General features: G+C 36.4%; 1 protein-coding gene and 2 long non-coding RNA genes across 3 annotated transcripts; 1 reads left to right on the top strand and 2 right to left on the bottom strand.

The window, feature by feature from the left end:
• Positions 1-4,610: 4,610 nt before the first annotated feature.
• On the bottom strand, positions 4,611-5,649 carry LOC148924254 (uncharacterized). Its single transcript, XR_016130209.1, has 4 exons — positions 5,541-5,649; positions 5,383-5,461; positions 5,181-5,277; positions 4,611-4,892 (listed from the first exon to the last, which is right to left on the bottom strand). It is a non-coding gene; the product is annotated as an uncharacterized LOC148924254 (long non-coding RNA).
• Positions 5,650-6,704: 1,055 nt separating this feature from the next.
• Positions 6,705-7,495, top strand: LOC148924253 (uncharacterized). Its single transcript, XR_016130361.1, has 3 exons — positions 6,705-6,865; positions 6,980-7,019; positions 7,094-7,495. It is a non-coding gene; the product is annotated as an uncharacterized LOC148924253 (long non-coding RNA).
• An 8,821-nt stretch (positions 7,496-16,316) lies between these two features.
• Positions 16,317-16,902, bottom strand: LOC125190469 (auxin-responsive protein SAUR71-like). Its single transcript, XM_048087788.2, has one exon. The coding sequence runs from the start codon at positions 16,799-16,801 to the stop codon at positions 16,442-16,444; it is 360 nt and encodes a 119-aa protein (XP_047943745.1). The 5' UTR covers positions 16,802-16,902; the 3' UTR covers positions 16,317-16,441.
• Positions 16,903-20,934: the final 4,032 nt, after the last annotated feature.

The following is a 20,934-nucleotide window of genomic DNA, read 5'->3' as shown; positions in this document are numbered from 1 at the left end:
AAAAAAAAGAACCGGAACCGAACTGGAACTGGCCCGGAACCGCCAGAACCGCTGAAAAACTTGCGGTTAGTAACCGGAACCGGAACCGGCGGTAACCGGCGGTTAAATCGGAACCGGATAACCGGTATCCGGGCCGGTTACGGTTCAAGTATTCGCCGAACCGGAACCGCCGGTTTTTGAACCGTGGCCATGTCTAGTGTGCGGGGTTTCCTTAGCCTCACGGGATACTATTGTCGTTTCATTCTCGACTATGGTAAGATTGCTGCCCCACTCACCGCTCTACTCAAAAAACCGCAGTCGCCGTTATCTAAGCCGAAGTGGGTCTGGCCGGCAGTGGCAGCTTCGGCATTTGAGGCTTTAAAATCAGCATTGACTTCGGCGCCTCTCCTTCGCATGCCCGATTTCACTAAGGACTTCGTCATTGAGTGTGATGCATCGGGACGAGGCTTAGGAGCGGTACTTATGCAGGATCAGAGACCCGTGGCCTATTTCAGCAAAACCCTCTCCAACCTTTGGCTTGCTAAGTCGGCCTATGAAAATGAACTGATGGCTCTCGTCCTCGCCATTCAGCATTGGCGGCCTTATTTATTGGGTCGCCACTTCAGCGGAGTTTGAAGCAACTGTTGGGTCATCCTCTAGCCACTCTAGCCCAACAAAATTGGGCAGCTAAGCTGTTTGGGGTATGACTTTTCCATCGTATATAAGGAAGGAAGATTGAATAGGGCAGCCGACACCCTTTCCCGCCAGGACGAGGAGACGTTGCAGCTCTCGCCGATCTCTTTGCCAACCTGGCCGGTATGGTCAACAATCCAGTCCACAATCTCATTTGATCCTAAGCTCGGCAGAATCAAGGCTGATTTGATCGCTGGCGTCCCTCGACGCCTCATTTCGAGCTCATACACGACACCTTATTCTACAAAGGCCGAATCGTCATTCCACCGCACTCCCCTTGGATTCAGCGGCTCCTAGCCGAGTTCCATGTGACGCCTAGTTGCGGGCATTCGGGGGCCTATTGGACCTACCGCAGGATGGCAGCCAACGTCTATTGGCCAGGGACTGTTAAGCAAGTGACGAATTTTGTGGCAGCTTGTGCCACATGTCAGAAGAACAAGTACATCACCCAATCACCAACGGGCCTTCTGCAGCCCCTGCCGATCCCGGCCCGAGTTTGGGAAGATATTAGTATGGATTTCATCTCGGGCCTTCCAAAAGCAGGCGGGTTTGATTGCATCTTCGTCGTCGTGGATCGATTGTCCAAATATGCCCATTTCATCGGCCTCCGTCACCCATGCACAGCTCGGCAGTTGGCCGACATTTTCACTAGTGAGATCGTTCGCCTTCACGGCATTTCACGATCAATTGTATCTGACCGTGATCCTATTTTTCTTAGCTCATTCTGGAGAGAGCTCTTTCTTGCAACAGGGACCAAACTTAAAATGAGTTCCGCTTACCATCCGGAAACTGATGGACAGACGGAAGTGCTGAATCGTTGCCTGCAGACATACCTCCGTTGTTTCTCCTCGGAGCGCCCGAAACAGTGGTACAAATGGCTTGCCTGGGCCGAATATTGCTACAACACTAGTGCCCACTCTTCCTCTGGAACAACTCCCTTTGAGGTGGTCTATGGCCGCCCCCCACCTACACTTCACTCCTTCTTGCCAGGAGAAATTCGGGCGCAGGCTGTAGTAGATAACCTTCGATCGTGCAACGAGGCTTTGGAGCTTTTGAGCCATCACTTACAACGAGCTCAACATCGGATGGCAGTTTCAGCGAACAAACATCGCCGCGACATTGAATATGCGGTGGGAGATATGGTCTACTTGAGGTTCCAACCCCATAGGCAAGCATCTTTATTCACCACGACTAACCAAAAGCTGGCACCTCGCTATTTCGGCCCCTTCCAGGTTGAAGCACGCATCGGCAATACTGCGTATCGCCTCAAGCTTCCCCCTGCGTCCTGTATCCACCCGGCCTTTCACGTGCCACTACTTAAACGTGCCATTGGGGATGAGGCTGCGGAGCAAACCTTGCCAGCGGACCTCATTAATGTCGACCCACCGTTCCTCCCAGACAGGAAATTCTCACAACACAAGGGCGAGCAAGTTGAGCAAGTGTTGATCAAGTGGGAGGGTTTGGATGCCGACGAAGCTACATGGATGAACGTCACGGATGTGCGCGGGCAGTTCTCTTTCTTTAGCCTTGTGGACAAGGTTGTTTTGCCGGCCGGAGCAGTTGATACGGTTAGAGAATGGAGGGTGTATAGGCGTGGAGATAGGAAACAATTTTGGCCGGTGGAGATAATGATTGATAGTGGTGCTAGCCATTGTTTTATCTCGGATGCGCTCGCTCAGCGCCTCCAGCTGCTGATTACCCCTATGTCCCCGTACTCCGTCACATTGGGGGATGGTTCCACCCGAAGGGCAGCGGGTATTTGCCAGGACGTTCCACTCGTCTTGGCAGAGGAAAAGTTCACTCCGTCTTGTTACGTTTTTCCTCTTCGCAACATTGACGTGATTTTGGGTGTATCGTGGCTAGCCTCACTTGGCTACGTCAGCACCAGTCGATGGACTTCTCCGTAGAGGAAAGTCAGGAAGCATGTCAACAAGGGAAAATGAATCTGGACGCAAGAGAGGAAGAGAATTAGAAACCAGCGAATTTAGAAAATTGTTTTGAAGTTGTTTTCTGTTCCTATTATTATGCCTTTCAATTGTTAGTTAGAATTCCTAGTCTATAAATATTTGTACTCCACAGAAGAATAGCTATCTTGGAGAGATCAATATTGTGGATGACGTAGTCGTAGGCCTCCTCGTGAGGATTTGTTCTTGTTTCCAGAATTCAGCAATAAAAGTTCTTATTTCCTTCCCCTTTATAATTTCAGCCTTTCACTTCGTATCATGGACATTACAATCAGTGGTGGCATTATCCACTACCGAAGCTGAGTATATTGCTCTAACCGAAGCAATCAAAGAAGGTGTTTGGTTGAACGGAATACTCAATGATTTTGGAATCGAGCAGAAGGCAACGAGGGTGCTATGTGATAACAATAGTGCCATATGCTTGGCTAAGTACCAAATTTTCCATGAAAGGAGTAAGCATATTGATGTAAGGCTTCACTACATCAGAGATCAAATTGAGAAGAATGAGGTAGAGGTGTTGAAAGTTGGAACGGAGGATAATGCGGCCGATCCTTTGACAAAGGCTGTACCGCACTTGAAGCTCAAGCATTGCTTGGAGCTGGTTAGTGTATTACCACATTAAGGTGGAGCGTATCTGGAGAATCAGGAAATGTTTTTTTTTGGCTTACACGACCTAGGTGGAGATTGTAAGTTTAGTGGTTGCATAAGCTAGCCGAGACTCGTTGTTTGGGATAGCACCGCGCGTGACACACCAGCTGCATGGGGTGCTATGAGTAGCACGAGTTAGTTGTAACTGTTTTGTGGGGACCAACAATGAATATACAAGTTGAAGAGAGATTCTCAAACACATAACACAACACAAAAGAAGGAGAAGAGAGAAAGATAGAGTGATCGCGTTTTCCATCTTGAGTGAGTATGATCTTGTGATTAGATTCTATAGATTCTTGAGAGTTCTTTCTCTTATTCCAGATCTTGTATACTGAGGTAGTGCGAATCAATAAAACAACTCGGTCCTGATTTTTTCGTGGATGTAAACATGAGTCGAACCACGTTAAGCCACTGTGTTCTTTATCGTTCTTTATCACCATATTTCAACAGTTATTCTATTAGTATTATTTATCAGATTTGTGGGTTTAACCCATTTTAAAATTTAGGGTAAAGTTTCAGTTGGCAACATATTCCCTCCGTCCTCCATTAAATGACATCAATTTCGACCACAATTAATTGACATGCCTACTTTTTTACTATTTTTGGTAATGGATCTCACATTTCACTAACTTTTTCAATTCACTTTCACTACATTTCTTAAAACTCGTACTGCGTTAGTGTGATAACTAATTTACTGTAATAACTAATAACTTTCAATTCTATGTATTAAAATTATCAACACAAAGACATAATTATATCAATACAACATGTAAATTTAAATATCAACAACAAAGACATATGTTTATCAACACAAGAATATTGATAAATTTAGAATATTGATAAATTTACTTCTTTATGTTGATATTTTTAACATACAAAATTGATAACTAATTATTGATACTATTAGTTATTAGTTATTATTATAAATTAGTTAGTATTTGATCATACATCTTAATAAGCGGAGGGGGTGGCTTGGAGTATTTAATTTTGTATTTATGTTGTTTTTTGGAAGGAATTAAGGTATTGATTGTGTTTTCTATCAACTTATTTTTACGTGACTTCCTATTTAAAAATATTACTCTATCCGTCTTATTTCATATGACACATTTCTTTTTCGCTCGTGTTTTAAAAAAATCAATAAAGAGAAAATAAAATAAAATAATAATGTAGGAGAGAGTCTCGTACGTATTAAAAAGTTTTAATTTTTCATACTTAACTGTTTATCATGAAAATTTTCAATATTAAACTCAAATACAATCCTATCATAACATTTTTCATTCTATTCTTCATTTTCTAAAATCAATGCATATAATTAACATCACATGCTTTTTCAATGTAAGCAATCCTTAATGAATTTTTTAACATTACTGATGTTCAATAAGAGCAATTTCTCTAACTTTTTGTTGCTGATAAGTCACAATTTCTCTATTTCCTACCATTAACTTAAACATGTCCAGCCCATTAAAACTCCAAATATAAATCTAATTTTATTCTTTTACTCTGCACAACGCCGCTCTATCCTCCTCCTCTCTTCTTTCTTTCTCGATTTCTTTCTCTGCACCAGAAATTTTTCTTCCGCCAACATTCTCTGGGTAAGTCTGCTTGCCTCTTTTCAAAAAATACATAAATATGAAGGATTCAATTGCAATTTTCAAATAGTATTTGAATTTGGAGTATTATTGTTCAAAAATCGAAAAACAGGACAATTTGGGATGGGTTATGGAGTATGGTAAATTGGATATCCCAAGTAAGGTTTGATGATTAAGACATTAAGGAAAGAGGCAAAGGAGGAAGTGGAGCAAGTATTTTTATGACAAGAAATGTTTTAGGCACAATTAAAAATTAATTAAAAGGAAAAGACAAAAAAGGCAAAGAGTAATTAAAAATTTATGTTACTTGTTTGTTTGTTCAAGATTCATCCTGTTGAGTAGTTCCTTTTGTGCAGCTTCATCAACCTCTTGGGCAATAATACCAGCAGCCGCAACAAGAGAATCTGTAAGACTTAATCTTTCATACTAGCAAAGCATGCCAAGCAATTCGTACAAAATGAAGATGATTGTAAAAAACATTAATTATATGAATACTGCAGCTTGCTTACCATGATCAATAACAAGCATGTTACGAATGTTATGCTTGAGGTCCAAGATGGCACGGAGCTCCTCTGCTGTGAACTTCACCTGCAAACATAAATAGTACTGTTGGATCAAATCACATAACTTTACAACCAAAAAGTGATTAAACCACATATATAGTTACCATATTGACGGAGTCAGCAAAAGTACCTACAATTAATAACAAGATGTGTAGATTAGCTCCTCCTACTACTACTTAAGTAACCATCTAAAGAGATTAGACATGCATAGTGTTAAGAAGTCAGCGCTAAAAATGATCTATAACACATGAAAATGATGAATTCAAAGGAGCATGGAAAAATAATTAGAGAGATAAAACTTACTCCTACTTGAGATCTCGCGGCTGCAGAGAGGGAGTAGGCCACTAAGATTTATAGGACCTTCGTCTAAACCCTAATATGATTTCTAAATTGCATTTACCTCCCTCGACTGCCTTCATTTTCGAAATCCTTATTCTTTAATCATTATTGAGATTTGAGAATATATTTCTAATTTTTACCTTCTTAAAAAAGTAACTATATCTTCTTAAAAAAATATTCATATATATACCTTCTAAAAAAAGTGTATATCTTCTTAATAAATAATGAACACCAAACAAAATAACTCAAGCTCGGCAATTGAGCTGAGCGATCCGCTCAAAGTCTCTGACCTCCAGCCCCATTTTGCCACCTACGGAGTGGTCCGCTCCATCTCTCTGTCCGCCTCGCGTTTCGACCTTAGACGTCACCCGGGCTTGGCTTCCTCTCCCGAGCTTCATCCTTGCTTCCTCCTCCTTCCAAAACCTCTTGACAAGCACGAACACGCCCTCGAGCAGCTTCTTGGACATCGAACGAGTCGTAGGTCCACCTAAGGCCTTCAACAGAGTCGTGATCGTATCACAGAATTGACACGTTGTGTGGATTACCGAGTGAACAATAAAATTGAAAAGAAAAAAAAAAACAAAGAGTCGTTAAAAATTTATGTTACTTCTTGGTTCGTTGTAGATGCAAACTAGCTAGTAACTTGACATGATAAACCTTACAATGTTATAAATTCCATAGGATTGCCAAGTTATACTAGCGCGAAAAAAGTGAATAAGATTAATGTAGTCTGTCTCACCTTCTTTCTTGTTATATTTGTTTGAGAGTTTATTGATTACTTTATGCTAAATCTATGTTGATTTGATCAGTCTGTAAGAAACCAAATTTGATTTTTATTTTATTTTAAGATGTGACTAGTTGATATTAAAAAGCTGGTACGAGCTGCTCCCGAATTAAAATTGCTGCACATATTTAAGCAATCAATAAGAACGTAGCAGATCACAACAAAACAGTGATAATGTTCATGAGCCTTGAAAGTTTATATCCAATATCCATAGCATAATATATCCACATTTCAGGATGAAGTGAAAAAACATCTGACAGCTGAAGAAGCAAAAGAGAAGAAGAAAATATAAGTTTGCTGAATTGGGTACCACTCTATAAAGTCTTGGCTCATTATATGGTTTTTGCTTGATGGTATTTTCCATATTTATCAAATTATCTTGCGTGTTGAGTATTTGATTGCATGCAGTTTCCTTTTTAGGTAATTTAGTTTTCTTATGATGTTAAAGACTAGACAGGAGGTATGTCTCTGTTGTTCAAGTGTTTGGTGCTTGTTTTTGTTATGATAAACTGCCTTACAAATGAAGGCTTGCAGGTAAATGAAGACTACAAATTAAAGCGGTTTCATCTGATGGAGATCCCCAAGAGCAAAGAAAAATGCCGCTCTCTGCTGTATTTCAGACATTCTTCCGCGTCTTAAAACACACTGTACATGCAAAGTATCCTTCTTCTATAATCAGCAGAGTTCATTAGTTATACCATTAACATGAAGATTCAACTAACTAGTCCCCTGCTTGAGATTAAGGAAGGTATGTGCATTTCTATTAAATGGCTCTGAAACAAAGCATATGCCCAAGATAAACAAGAATTCTATCTGTTACTATTTGCCGCCTTTTACTTTGTTGGTTTCGCGCGTCCCGATGTTTGTCCAGTATGCCAATTCAGCGGTCAGTCTGTCATTTCTTTGTCAATTATATGAATTTCCTTGTGATTAATCATCCTCAACCATCTTTTCTTAGTTCATTGTTTGTTATGTCACTAAACTAATTTTCAATTTGATCTACTCTTAATGACCAGATTTCTCTTAAACATCATTTGAGTGTGATGATTAGTATTTTAGGGTAGCGTTCGATTTTTTACATAAAATAATACCAAGATATAATCTAGCTAAAATTAAGTTGTGAGATTATTTTAGACATAAGGATTAGATATGACTAATTATTCTATGATTATCTATCTATAATTGTGTTGTGAGATTTAATCTCATGAACCAAACGCACTACATATTTAATTACAGAATACAATCACGCAAACCGAACACGACTTGGTCAGATTAGTTGTTACATAAATGTTGTGTACTAGGCAGTTACAAAGTGATGGGGTAGGATTTTATCACATGTTAGCTCTTCTTACAATTGTCCCTCGCATGTTTCTCTCTCTTTGGGAATCCTACGTTACGCAAAATAGCTTGGCTTCTTCGAAAATGTATGGAATGAATAATGAAAATTTCATTCTCGAAGATTTGATTGCATGTGGGTGGAGCGTGAATCAAGAATGGTGTCAATTCACAACGCGTTTCTACGGTTAATCATTATGGTTGACAGTTGCGTCTCCTTTAATTATGCATTATCTCACTTCATTACTGTTAATTATATACTATATGTACCAAAATTCTGGGAGTCTTCCTTTTCCAAACGCGGAATTCAATGAGACTCCCATTTCATCAATCAGTGCTATAAAAACTAAGTGCATCTCTCTATTTTTTTTTGTTATTCTTAAGAGGAGAAAATACGATTTGACATTTGATTTTTCCTTATTTTGATGAAAATCGGAAAATAAAATAAAATAATCCAGGCTGTCAGTTTGAGATATCGTTTTCAGTTGTAGGTGGGTCTAAATATAACTTTAATAATTTATGGTCAGATTTATTCGAAATCAATTGATTGATTATTTAGCTAATTTCAATCCAATATTATGGTTATGTGGGTCATCTTATAAGAAACAGTTTGCATATGAAGACGAATCCTTCCACCACTTGGCATGTTATGTTGGAGATAATATGACTAAGTATTTCTCAATTTTCTAAAGCTACAAAGTACATCTATCAATCATTTAATTAATTTAAATTTATTGTAGCTAGTATGGAATGTAACGGAAATAGCAATGTGAAAGTGTCACTTAATTAATACTCCTATGTATCTAAAATTCATAATTCGTAGGGTAGACCTCTACGGATTAGAAAATATAATTCCATTGACCTGAATTATCAATTGATGGAACTAGATCTGAAACCAAAGTATGCCAGGATTAATAGATTTTTTTAAGTATCCCCTTTACAAATATACTCCACAAAACCGATGACTTCGATCCATCCACATGTTCGTATTTAATTAAACATAAAAGAAATTCTCATGGATTAATAAAAAAAAACCATTTTTTTGCTTTGGCTCCTGATTAGAATAATTTTCTAATTTTCTTATTGGAGTTTGAGTAGATGATCCTCAATTTTATATAGTGCACATTGATATAACGCACTTCTATAATTAACAAAAAGATTACGAGACCGTAGTTGAAAACCTAACAGTAAAAATACAAGAAATTGTTGGACATTGACTGCTTTAAAATAATAACGAGATACAACATGTAAAAGGATATAGCTTAAAAAAAGAATACAGATATGTAACTCTATTTTTCAGTTTTATTGTCCTTATTTGAATTACTCCTTATGGTTAAAAAAATGATAGTTCATGCTGGAGTAGTTTATAAACGATCATGATAGTTTGGTAGTTTCGTATTTGACCTTATCTTTAAATAAACTACCAAACTTTGTTAATATAAAATTTGATTTTCTTGCATATAAATCATAGTACTATTTTTTATATGCGTGCTCTTAAATAGGACTAGGAGTCGCATATTTTCAAGTCATTACTAGGTAGCTCTACTCGAAAAATATTCATTGAACCACCGTAATTTAATTCACAATTGATTATGACTATGCAAGTTTAGCTATTTAAAAAAGGATCATATTTAAGTAGCTGAAATTATAAACGTTTTCTAACCTATTGATAGTGATAACTCCTAAGAAAATGTTGATTAATTATCGAAAAAATTACTAGAAACGTCTATAATAATTGCTTTAGGTGTGGAAAGAGACAACTATAACTGGGCCAAAAATTAAGATCGTTGGTTAAATTTTTGTCGTAAATGTTTTTTGACAAGAATCCCGTTGATTAAGCTCCGATCCAGTCTTATTTGATTTGATATAAAATACAAATTTATTCATAAGAATCTAAAAAGAAACCATAATTTCCTTTAGTAATTCATTCAACAACTTAAGCAATATACTCCATATTAATAGCCAAAAAAAAAAAAAATAGCGGCCGGGGTCAATTCTATTAATTTCACGTTACATTCAATCACACCTAGGGGTGGGTAGGTAAGGTATACCTTACCGAAACCACCATACCGTATACCTTACCGTAAATACGGTATGTGAAAAAGTCATACCTTTACCTTACCAAAGTTTTCGGTATACCGAACTTCGGTATACCTTATTTTCGGTATGATAAATTTTTATACCGATACCGTACCTCATTTTCGGTATATACCGTACCGAAGTTCGGTATACCTTACTTTTGCGGTATACCTGACTTTCAACATCAATTAAAATAGAAAATTAGAGTTTTTAAAATATTATTTATAATTTATAATTTTAAAAATAAATTAAATATAATTTATTCATAATTATATTTATATTTCACAATAGATTTTATAATTTAAAAATATATAAAATATATTTTATATATAATTATGTTTATATTTTTGTGGTATATACCTTAATTTACGGTATATACCGAATTTCGGTATGCAGCGGTATACCGCGGTATTTGAAAATTCATACCGTTACCTTACCGGAATCTTTCGGTAAGGTATCATACCATACCGAAAGTCACGGTATACCGAAAATTCGGTATTTTCGATATTTTTTCGGTACGATAAGGCCGGTATTTCAGTATTTCGATATTTTTCCCCAGCCCTAATCACACCTTAAGATAGGTGAAAAGATATATAAATTGGATTAATATATTAAGTACGTATATAATATTTATAAATCAACATTTTAGCTATTAACTAATTAAAGCAAACAGAATATTTAATTTAGTGCATGTTTGACAGGGGTTGATAACTCAGCTAAAAATTAAATTAATTCTATAAACAAAAATGGTACTATAATATTGGTGAACTCATCTAGATGATTCGCTGAATTGTTGAAAGTAATTACACAACAAGCTAAGTATTCACTATGTTATATAGTCTAATGCCGAACTCATAATTTCAAATACTCCCTCTGTGCTCCTCTGTTCTTAGGAGTCTCATTCCTTAACGACACCAATTTTAAGAAATGTTGGTGAAAAAAAGTTAGTAGAATATGAGTTCCACTTTTATATATATATATATATATATATATATATAGGGGTGCATTATAATGATAACCCCAATTTGTGTGATAACCCTATAACTAAATCTCCACCACACATTTTTAAAATATGTGGTCTAGATTTAATCTAACAAAACTATCATTTTATCAAATAAAACTATCATTTTCGGATATATTAAGGGCAAAATTGTCATTTCGTTCTAAAATTTGGTGGGAAAGAAGGAAACTAGACTCAAACGCTCCATTCAATTTCTCTCACACTCAAACCCTGCATTCAATTTCTCTCACAATCAAACCCTCTGAATCGCGTTTCAAAGCCTTCGAATCGAAAGAAAAATCATCCGATTCTGGAATATGTCGAAGGAAAACGCTCAAGCATCATCGAAGAAAGGTTGGATGAAGTTTATTACTTATTTCACTTTTGATTTTGCTCGATTTATCATTTTGCTGGAGATTTTCTCGATTTTTTTTAGATTCTGTAGTTTTTTAGTGTAGATATTTCTTATATTTGGACAATATCGTTCATGCATAACAATATTGAGAACAATCTATATATTTAGATTTACATTTTGCTGTATATGCTGCTGGTGTGTGTTTTTTTGTGTTTGTGTGTGTGTTTTGCTTTGTTTATGTGTGTTTTGCTGTGTGTGTGTTGTTATGTGTTTGGATGATCTGTTTAAATGTAGAAATTGTGTTTTTGCTTGATAAAATGATACTTTGGGTGCATAAAATGATAGTTTCTGAAAATAATAAAATGATACTTTGTGAATAGTGTTTTGTTCTACTTAAGTGACAAGTTATGCCCTCTCTGCTTTTTTGAACTCATTGAAATTTAGAAAATGATAGTTTCAGAAGATAAAATGATAATTGCCCTTGATAAAATGATGGTTTCATGGGATAAAATGATAGTTTCAGATTATAAAATGATAGTTGATAAAATGATAATTGCCCTTGATAAAATGATAGTTTCAGAAGATAAAATGATAGTTTCATGGGATAAAATGATAGTTTCAGATTATAAAATGATAGTTGATAAAATGATAATTGCCCTTGATAAAATGATAGTTTCAGAAGATAAAATGATAGTTTCATGGGATAAAATGATAGTTTCATGGGATAAAATGATACTTTATGTTTGTGTGTATGTGTGTCCTGAGGCTACTGCTGCTGTGTTTGTGTGTGTTGTTGTGTGTGTCTCTGTGTTTTTTTTTGTGTGTGTGTGTTGCTATGTGTTTGGATGATCTGTTTAAATGTAGAAATTGTGCTTTTGCTTGATAAAATGATACTTTGGGTGCATAAAATGATAGTTTCTGAAAATGATAAAATGATACTTTGTGAATAGTGTTTTGTTCTACTTAAGTGACAAGTTATGCCCTCTCTGCTTTTTTTAACTCATTGAAATTTAGAAAATGATAGTTTCAGAAGATAAAATGATAATTGCCCTTGATAAAATGATAGTTTCAGAAGATAAAATGATAGTTTCATGGGATAAAATGATACTTTGACTTTATATAATTACATAAACTGTTTAACACACTGAAATCTTTTGTTTATTAGGTAAGAACATTCGTGATGTTGAATTCTTCTTTCTAGATTTTTCTGCTTCCTGAATATTTTGGTGCTTATTGCTTCCGCAGCCTTCGAAGAGTCCTGCGGCTCAAACGAGAAAGATGTCCGCCACAAAGCGGAAGAAAACAGAAGCTGTTGTCGCTGACAGTGAACAGCCAGCGCCTGCTGTTAATGGCGCCCAGGAAGATGCCGCCCAACAGGCATGAAGTGCGTAGATGGTGAAGCCAAGCGCGAGCATGATAGGATCTCTAACTGAAACTCAGCGCTTGTTTTAATTACCATACTTCAGCATAGATTCTGTTGGTAGACATTTACTTATGTAGGCTTTAAACATTATTTTGCCATTGTTTGTGGTTCAATTTGAACTAGATTAGACTTTTCATTTGTAGGTCTGTGCAATGTGAAGAGAACTCTTCTGTATTGTTCAATTGAAATTATTTTGGAAGCCCTCTTCAAAGATAGTTTGTCATAGAAGTTTCCTTGTAGATGTAAACCGTTGTAGAAACTCTGTTCCAAGGTTGCTCATTTTATCAGCCAAAAAGTATCATGTTATCAGCCAAAAGTATCATTTTATTAGTAAGAAGTATCATTTTTTCAACTACTATGACTATCATTTTATCAGCTATGACTATCATTTTATCAGCCAAAAGTATCATTTTATCACCTATGACTATCATTTTATCAGCTATGACACGCCTGAAAAGTATCATTTTATCAGCCAAAAGTATCATTTTATCAGCCAAAAGTATCATTTTATCAGATATAACTATCATTTTATCAGCCAAAAGTATTATTTTATCAGCTATGACTATCATTTTATCAGCCAAAAGTATCATTTTATCACCTAGGACTATTATGACACGTCTGAAAAGTATCATTTTATCAGCTATGACTATCATTTTATCAGCCCAAAGTATCATTTTATCACCTATGACTATCATTTTATCAGCTATGACACGCCTGAAAAGTATCATTTTATCAGCCAAAAGTATCATTTTATCAGCCAAAAGTATCATTTTATCAGATATAACTATCATTTTATCAGCCAAAAGTATTATTTTATCAGCTATGACTATCATTTTATCAGCCAAAAGTATCATTTTATCACCTAGGACTATTATGACACGTCTGAAAAGTATCATTTTATCAGCTATGACTATCATTTTATCAGCCCAAAGTATCATTTTATCATAGTATCATTTTATCCGACAAAACTATCATGTTATGCAGTAAACCTAATATTTATAAGCCAAAAGTATCATTTTAACACATAATCGACAATACATAATATAATCAAATAAGAATTTCAGTACATCAGAAACATAAACCAATCGACAACTAATATTAATCTAAAATCAAATTCAATACATGAATATGAACACAATCAATAATGATTGTTACCTTCGTTATTGGCTACAGATTCCATTGAAGCAAATTTTCACAGCAATTGAAGAGGTAATCAATGAAAATAAGAACGCAAAATTCAAAACATCTTCCCGATCACAATTATGCGAGAAATATGGAAACAAAATCTGGAGACTACGGAATAATGAACAAATCGAAGAAAATCTGGAGATGTTGAAATAAAATAGGCGAGAAATATGGAAGATGAAGATGAGAGAATCGATCTGTTAATTGTGAAGATGAAGATGAAGATGAAGGTGAGAGAATTGAGTTCAAACAGAATGAAAGTGTGGATCGCGCGTTTAGAGTAAAATTCAGAAATTAAATGAGGAAATTACATTTTTACCCCTCTGCGCCTTTTTTATGAAGTAAATCTAAGTTTTAATCTCAACCACAAGATTATCAAATATGTGTGGTCCAGATTTGGTTATAGAGTTATTATGTAATTTGGGGGTTATGATATGATCACATCTCTCTCTCTATATATATATATATATATAGGGGTGCGTTAAAATGACAACACTCTTAAAATGACACTGTGACACCACACTAGACTGCAATATTATATATGCTAGACTGCAATAGTATAAACGCTAGACTGCAATCTATAGATTGCAGTCTAGCGTATTGGATATTGCAGTCGGGAAAAATTGCAGTCTAGTGTATTGGATATTGCAGTCCGCGAAAATTTACCCTTGAGCAATTTTTATGATTGCCACATGACAACTTATTATTCGTCCACATGTACAAATGATTGGCTAGGAATGGTGGTATGGTGTTACTTTAAGAGGTGTTGTCATTTTAACACAATCCTATATATATATATATACTTATTAGTTTTAAATGAAATATGAGTGGAATAAGTTGATGGAATGTGAGACTCTATTACTATTTATGGTAAAAGTGAACCGAGACTCCTATTCACGGACGGACTAAAATAAAAAAACACGACTTTATTTGCAGACTGAGGGATCTAGATGTGTATAGTATTTACATTTCCCCATTTTGCTCATCTAACCGTAATTTTCCTTTACCAAGATTACACCACCGAGAATTACATAAAAAAAAAAAAAAAAAAAAACAAATCATTTCCTTTTCTCAAAGGACAAATAAATTAATTATTAATATGAAAGTGTCCTTAAATTCAGCAGGCATATCAGCCTTGAATAACATTTAAATGATATACTAGTAACTAATAAAAAAGTTCATGAAACCTTGGGGTCTATCATCTATGCATATGCTTTGCTTTGATCTAACTGGTAGGACAAGAACCAAGTAAATAAATAATGAGCCTGTTAGGGCTTAGTTTCCTGGTAAAAAATTTAGCATGCAATAGAGATCTGAAAAAAGGAAATGGGTGGATTTAGCATTCAAAATTCATAATTTTCTACCAACTTGAGCTATACTTCTTCTAGAACATCTTTTGCCCACCTCCTAATGTTTGCCCAAAGGGGCGGATTTCGTGGTACAATTATCATCATACATGTTTTTCTAAATAAAATAAAATAAAATAAAAATAAAAGTCATTTTGGGGAGTATTTGGTAAAATGAATTTGTAATTATATTGTCATGTAATTGCATTTTTAGATAATTAAATTTGAAGTTAAATTATTTTAATTTAAAGAATACTTAGTTGATACTCCATAGTATTTATTTAAATACATATAGAATTCAAATTATTAAATTGAATGTGTATAAAATTGGAAATCAATTTCAAATCCAAATAATTTTATCTTAATATATGTTACAATTGAATATTATCAGCAATTACCAAGTCGCTCCAAAGAAAGATTTTGGAGGAAGGCTACTTTTTCAATGACGGAATTAAAAAAACTAATTGCAATTTTTAATCACTTAGAATTAGATATATGTTCATTTGTTTTGAGTACTACTCATTTAAACTTTTCACGATTATACTTTATCTGTAAGTTAAGTTCATAAACAACACAATAGGTAGAAAAAACAGTGCCCGCAGAGACATAGCGCAGTTAGCAACGGATGGACCGATCTTGCTAAAAGAAAAATTGATGACACCGTTGAGAGTAGGTGAGATGGCATGGACACCACCCCTCCGTACAACCCAAATATTCCTCAAGAATAAAAAGATATTTCCAACATGACGAAACTACCCCTCCCGAGAAATGACCACTACACCCCTCGATTTCGGAATCCGATGCTCCAATCTCGGAAGCCGCAAAGCGCCACCGATAATCACGCGACGGCGCATTTCTCCATAACTCAGTCACGCCGCTTCTACCGTTACTTTCCGTTTTCCTCGTTGTACGAACCGTACACTTTGTTAATTTTTGTACCTTTCCGTGTATTCATTATTATACGTTGCCTATCACATACTAACATTCTTGCAATTTCAATTTCAGAGAAATCAAACGAATTATTAAATCAGAGCTGAAGAAATATACGTTTAATTAATCCTATTTTTCCGTCATAACTTTCTATTGAACAAAACCCTAGCCTCTCCGCAAAGCTATATACAATCCAGAAGGCAGAGAGAAAAAGGAAAAATTGGTGGCGCTACAAGTGATCGGTGAGCGAATTGAGAAGGTCCTGCGCGTCGGCGACGCCTATGCGGAGCGCCTCGAGCACGCGCTCGAAGGTGAAGACGTGGCAGGGGATGCGCAGCACGCCTTTCTGCTCGTACCCGTACTCCTGCGCCGATTTATTCAGCAGCATCACGAAGATCGGGTGATTCAACAGCTCCGCGCTCACCACGAACCGCTCCATCTCGTCGCCCACGTACACCGGCAGGTGCCCCTCCGGAACGCCGCCGGAGGACGAGCGCTTCCGCAGCGACTCGGATTTCGATTGCGACCTGAGCAGCCAGTACTGCGACGAGTCGCCGACTTTGGATAATCTTCTGATGAGCTTCTTCATATCGATTGAGATCTCGAAATTGAAATCGAAATCGAAATCGAAATAGAGAGGGAGAGGTGTTTGGTTTTAGTGAGAGAGAGTAATGGAAGGGAAGATGAAGAGATAGAGAGGGGGAGTAGGGGTATAAATACTGAGTTGAGTGTACACAGAAAGGTTATTGGGAGGTACAGATGTGCGTACTTGGCAGGTACAATTATTATACCCTATTTTATTAACTTTTTGCTTAATATAATTTGCCTAATTTTAACATTTTATACTACACAAGTGTTTTCCCGGAGTGGAAATAGCACTTTTCACGGACCGGGAAAGACAAACCGCTACTTCGCCTCATTTTAACTGCTTATAATTTTAAAACCCTAAACTAATTAAATTTAATTTTTACTATAATTCTATTAAGAAATTTACAGATTTTACTTTGGGACTAACTTGTTTAAATTTTCATTTTGCGAGTTTAGCAGATTTCTTATCTGATTAATTGACCAAAAGTTTAGAGTTCGACAAGTACTTATGATCAACTGTCAATTTGATTAAAATTTCTTCCCAAATTCCATGGTGGAATGTAGTCAATGCGCACACTCTTTGAATGAGCTCCTGATATTAAGCATGAGTATTTAAGTTACACTTATTCTAATGTGTCCCTCATACATTTTGAAAGAGAATCATATATGGAGGCGGTGGAAGAGTTGAGAAATTTAATACTCCCTCCATTTAAAGGAAGATGACCCTTTCCTTAGACGACACGAGTTTCTATGCAACTCTATTTTGTGTATTAGTAGAGAGCGTAAAGTAAGAGGGGAGAAATAAAGTAGAGAAAAAGTTGTTTCCATTTTAGTAGTGTGTCATTTTGATTGGGACAAACCAAAAAGGAAAGTGAGTCATTTTTAATGGGACGGAAGAAATACTATTTCATATATTTCGAAACTGTCAATTTTTTAATAATTTTTATCAGAACAATGTCGTTTATGAATTTTAAATATAAATACTCAAATTGGAATTCCATGTCCCGTTGAATTTCAGATGCCGAACAAATTCGAACCTAGACATAATTCTAAAATACAAGAATTGGTTACTAAATATTAACTATAAAAAATATTGAGACATAAAGTCGCATTTTCCACTATATATGACTTCATTCAGTCTTCAGCCCAATATAAGTACCAACGGGCAACGGTGACTAAATAAAATGTTCACCTAATTGTGCTTATAAACAAAGAACAATCATTGTTTTTAATTAAGCCATAGTCCAATGGGTGAGAAACAGTCTACTAAACTGAATAGAATAATATTTATATAAATAAATAAATAATAAACAATATGATTCTGACAGTTGAGTCTAGTGGGATTCTTCAATCTTCAGATTCAAGAAATTTTCAACATCCAGTTCAGACTTAAAACAAGTGTATTCACATTGAAATAGGCAGTACGCCGACGATATTTTTAGATTAAATATATCTGTTCAACTATTTATTTATCTTCCTATTTATAAAATATTTAAAATCAATCATTAGAACTATGTATTAATTACGTGGCGTACAAGAACATAAACAGGTTACGTTGGTGGAAATTCTCTATTTATAAATATTATATTAACATGAGACGCGTATTTGCATTGTAGTTTCATGAAGTTCTCCGTCATTTTAATTTAATAGTATAGTATTATTTTATGTTAACAAATTAAACTTATACTATAAACACTAAGTATGGAAACTTCATATCAATAATACAAGTCATGATTCAATCAGACCTTGTCCAGTAAACCCTTTCGAAGTATTTATTCGAGAAGAAATTTGACTTTGGACTATATATTATAATAGTATCTCAATAAATTCATATATTTATTGCCTCAATTTAATGTAATATACTCCTTCCGTTCTATATAAATCAGTTATTTTAGGATAACACAAGTTTTAATACATACTCCATTCGTCCCACAATAAGAATACATTTTGTCTATTTCGGGTCCGTCCCACAATAAAAGTTACATTTCACTTTTACCAATAAATAGTAAGTAGGACTCACATTCCATTAGAGCATCCACAATGACTTTAGGCTAGCCATAGGCTAGCCGGCTAGCCACAAACTCCTCCTGCCACATCATCAATACTAAAATTCCTCCTGCCACATCATCAGGACAAACAACTGGACAAGCAATAGGCTAGCCACAACAATCAAAATTAAAAAACAACTAAATTTACGGAATTAAACACAAAATACGGAATTAAATTTACGACACATATACGGAAAAATTCATTAATTTTATTAAAATAAAAAAAGTACATTAATTAAAAAAAATTACATAATAAAAAAAAGGCCTTCCTGTCCTCATTTGCGCATCTGATCGTCTTCACAAAGACGGGCCACCTAGGGTATATCTCATCCGCCAAGTAGTAGCCCATATCATGCCGGTTGCCGTTGGCGACAAAACTGATGGCCGGACCGACGCCCTGACACTGCTCGTTGAAAAGGGGCGACGAGTTGAGGACGTTGAGGTCGTTGTACGACCCGACTACCCCAAAATACGCATGCCAAATCCACAACCGACAATCAGCTACGGCCTCGAGGATCATCGTGGGATTCTTTCCCTTGTAGCCGGTGGTGTAAAACCCCTTCCAAGCAGCGGGACAGTTCTTCCACTCCCAATGCATACAATCTATGCTGCCTAACATCCCCGGGAACCCATGCTTCTCCCCGTGCATCTGCATCAGATCCTGACAGTCTGCCGGAGTAGGGCTTCGAAGATACTGGTCCTTGAATATTTCAATGACGCCCTCACATAAATACTTAAGATACTTTAGGGCAGTCGTCTCACCGATGTGGAGGTACTCGTCCCACATGTCTGCCGCGTCTCCGTAGGCCAACTGCCTAATTGCCGCAGTACACTTTTGAATAGGGGTGTGGCCGGGTCTGCCAGCTGCATCGTGCCTGAAGCGGTAACACAGATATTGACGTTCCAAAGCGTCAACGATACGCATAAACAGCTCCCAGCGCATCCTAAAACGCCACATGAAGAGGTTGGCCCCAAACCACGGCTACTCTGCGAAGTAGTCGTCATATAGCCGCTGATGTGCAGCTACGTGATCCCGATCAATCACTGCTCGGTGGTGGACAACGGGTCGAGGTCAAGGTACCACCGGCTGCAAGGCCCTTTGTATCAGCCGGTTTATCTCACCGGATGTATAGACCTCCAATGCTTCGTTCATTTGCCGTTCGTACTCCTCAGCATCCCCACCACTACCACCAGTACTACCACCCGCGTTACTCATTTTGTGTTGTTGCTCTTGTACAGAAATTAAAGAGAGAGAGAAAACTCGTTAAAACAAGTGGTGCGAATGAAAATGACGTGAAAATCGCGTATATATAGTGTTTCGAAAATTTAATAATAATAATAATAAAAAGTGCTGGTCGATCGCTCGCCGATCGCCCGCCTGCAATGGCGGCCAGCCGATCGGCGAGCGCATCGGCCACGCTCAAAAATCGGCGTGCACTCGCCGAAAATCTCGCCGATTTGGCGCTAGCCGGCCGCAAAGGTTCGGCGAGCGGACCGGCTAGCGCCGGGAAAATGGACCACTTCTACTTGTAGTAATTTTTTTTCACTCTAATGAAGAACTCATTCATACTTCAATCGTTTTTTTTTTCTATTTCATTCATACTCTACCAGTTGCTCCTGAAAACACGTATCTTCACAATAGTGTCAAATTTTATAGGACGGATGAGGTGTAAATATAATAGACCATATCACTAATAGAATTCTTAACCAATATAAAAAAATGGATGCTCTTAACTCACTTCACTCACATTCTATTATAAAACCAATATAAAAAAATGGACCACTTCACTTAGGGGTGGAAAATCGTGCGTGTTGAGTCGGTATCGGGTCAACCTGATAATGACACGACCCAATAAAAGCAAACATGAACACGAAGAAAATCTCAAACCCGACACGAACCCATTAACGACATGAACCACCTTAGGTCAACACGACACTATAACATCACGTACATGACACAACATTATAACAACACGACCTGATAACACGGTTAAAACCTGATAACATGGTAAGAACCTAATAACAACTTCTCTTGATTAACAATAGTTACAAAACTTTGACTAAGATCATTAAAAGTTTAATTAAA

This window comes from Salvia hispanica, chromosome 5 (assembly GCF_029641045.1).
Source record: "Salvia hispanica isolate PSC_SH4W2 chromosome 5, Shi_PSC_v1, whole genome shotgun sequence".
NCBI classification, from domain to species: domain Eukaryota; kingdom Viridiplantae; phylum Streptophyta; class Magnoliopsida; order Lamiales; family Lamiaceae; genus Salvia; species Salvia hispanica.
This window is presented reverse-complemented; position numbering and strand designations above follow the sequence as displayed.

Bases quoted from the DNA above. Each gene is read 5' to 3' on its own strand.
- LOC125190469 (XM_048087788.2), bottom strand. From the start codon at position 16,801: ATGAAGAAGCTCATCAGAAGATTATCCAAAGTCGGCGACTCGTCGCAG.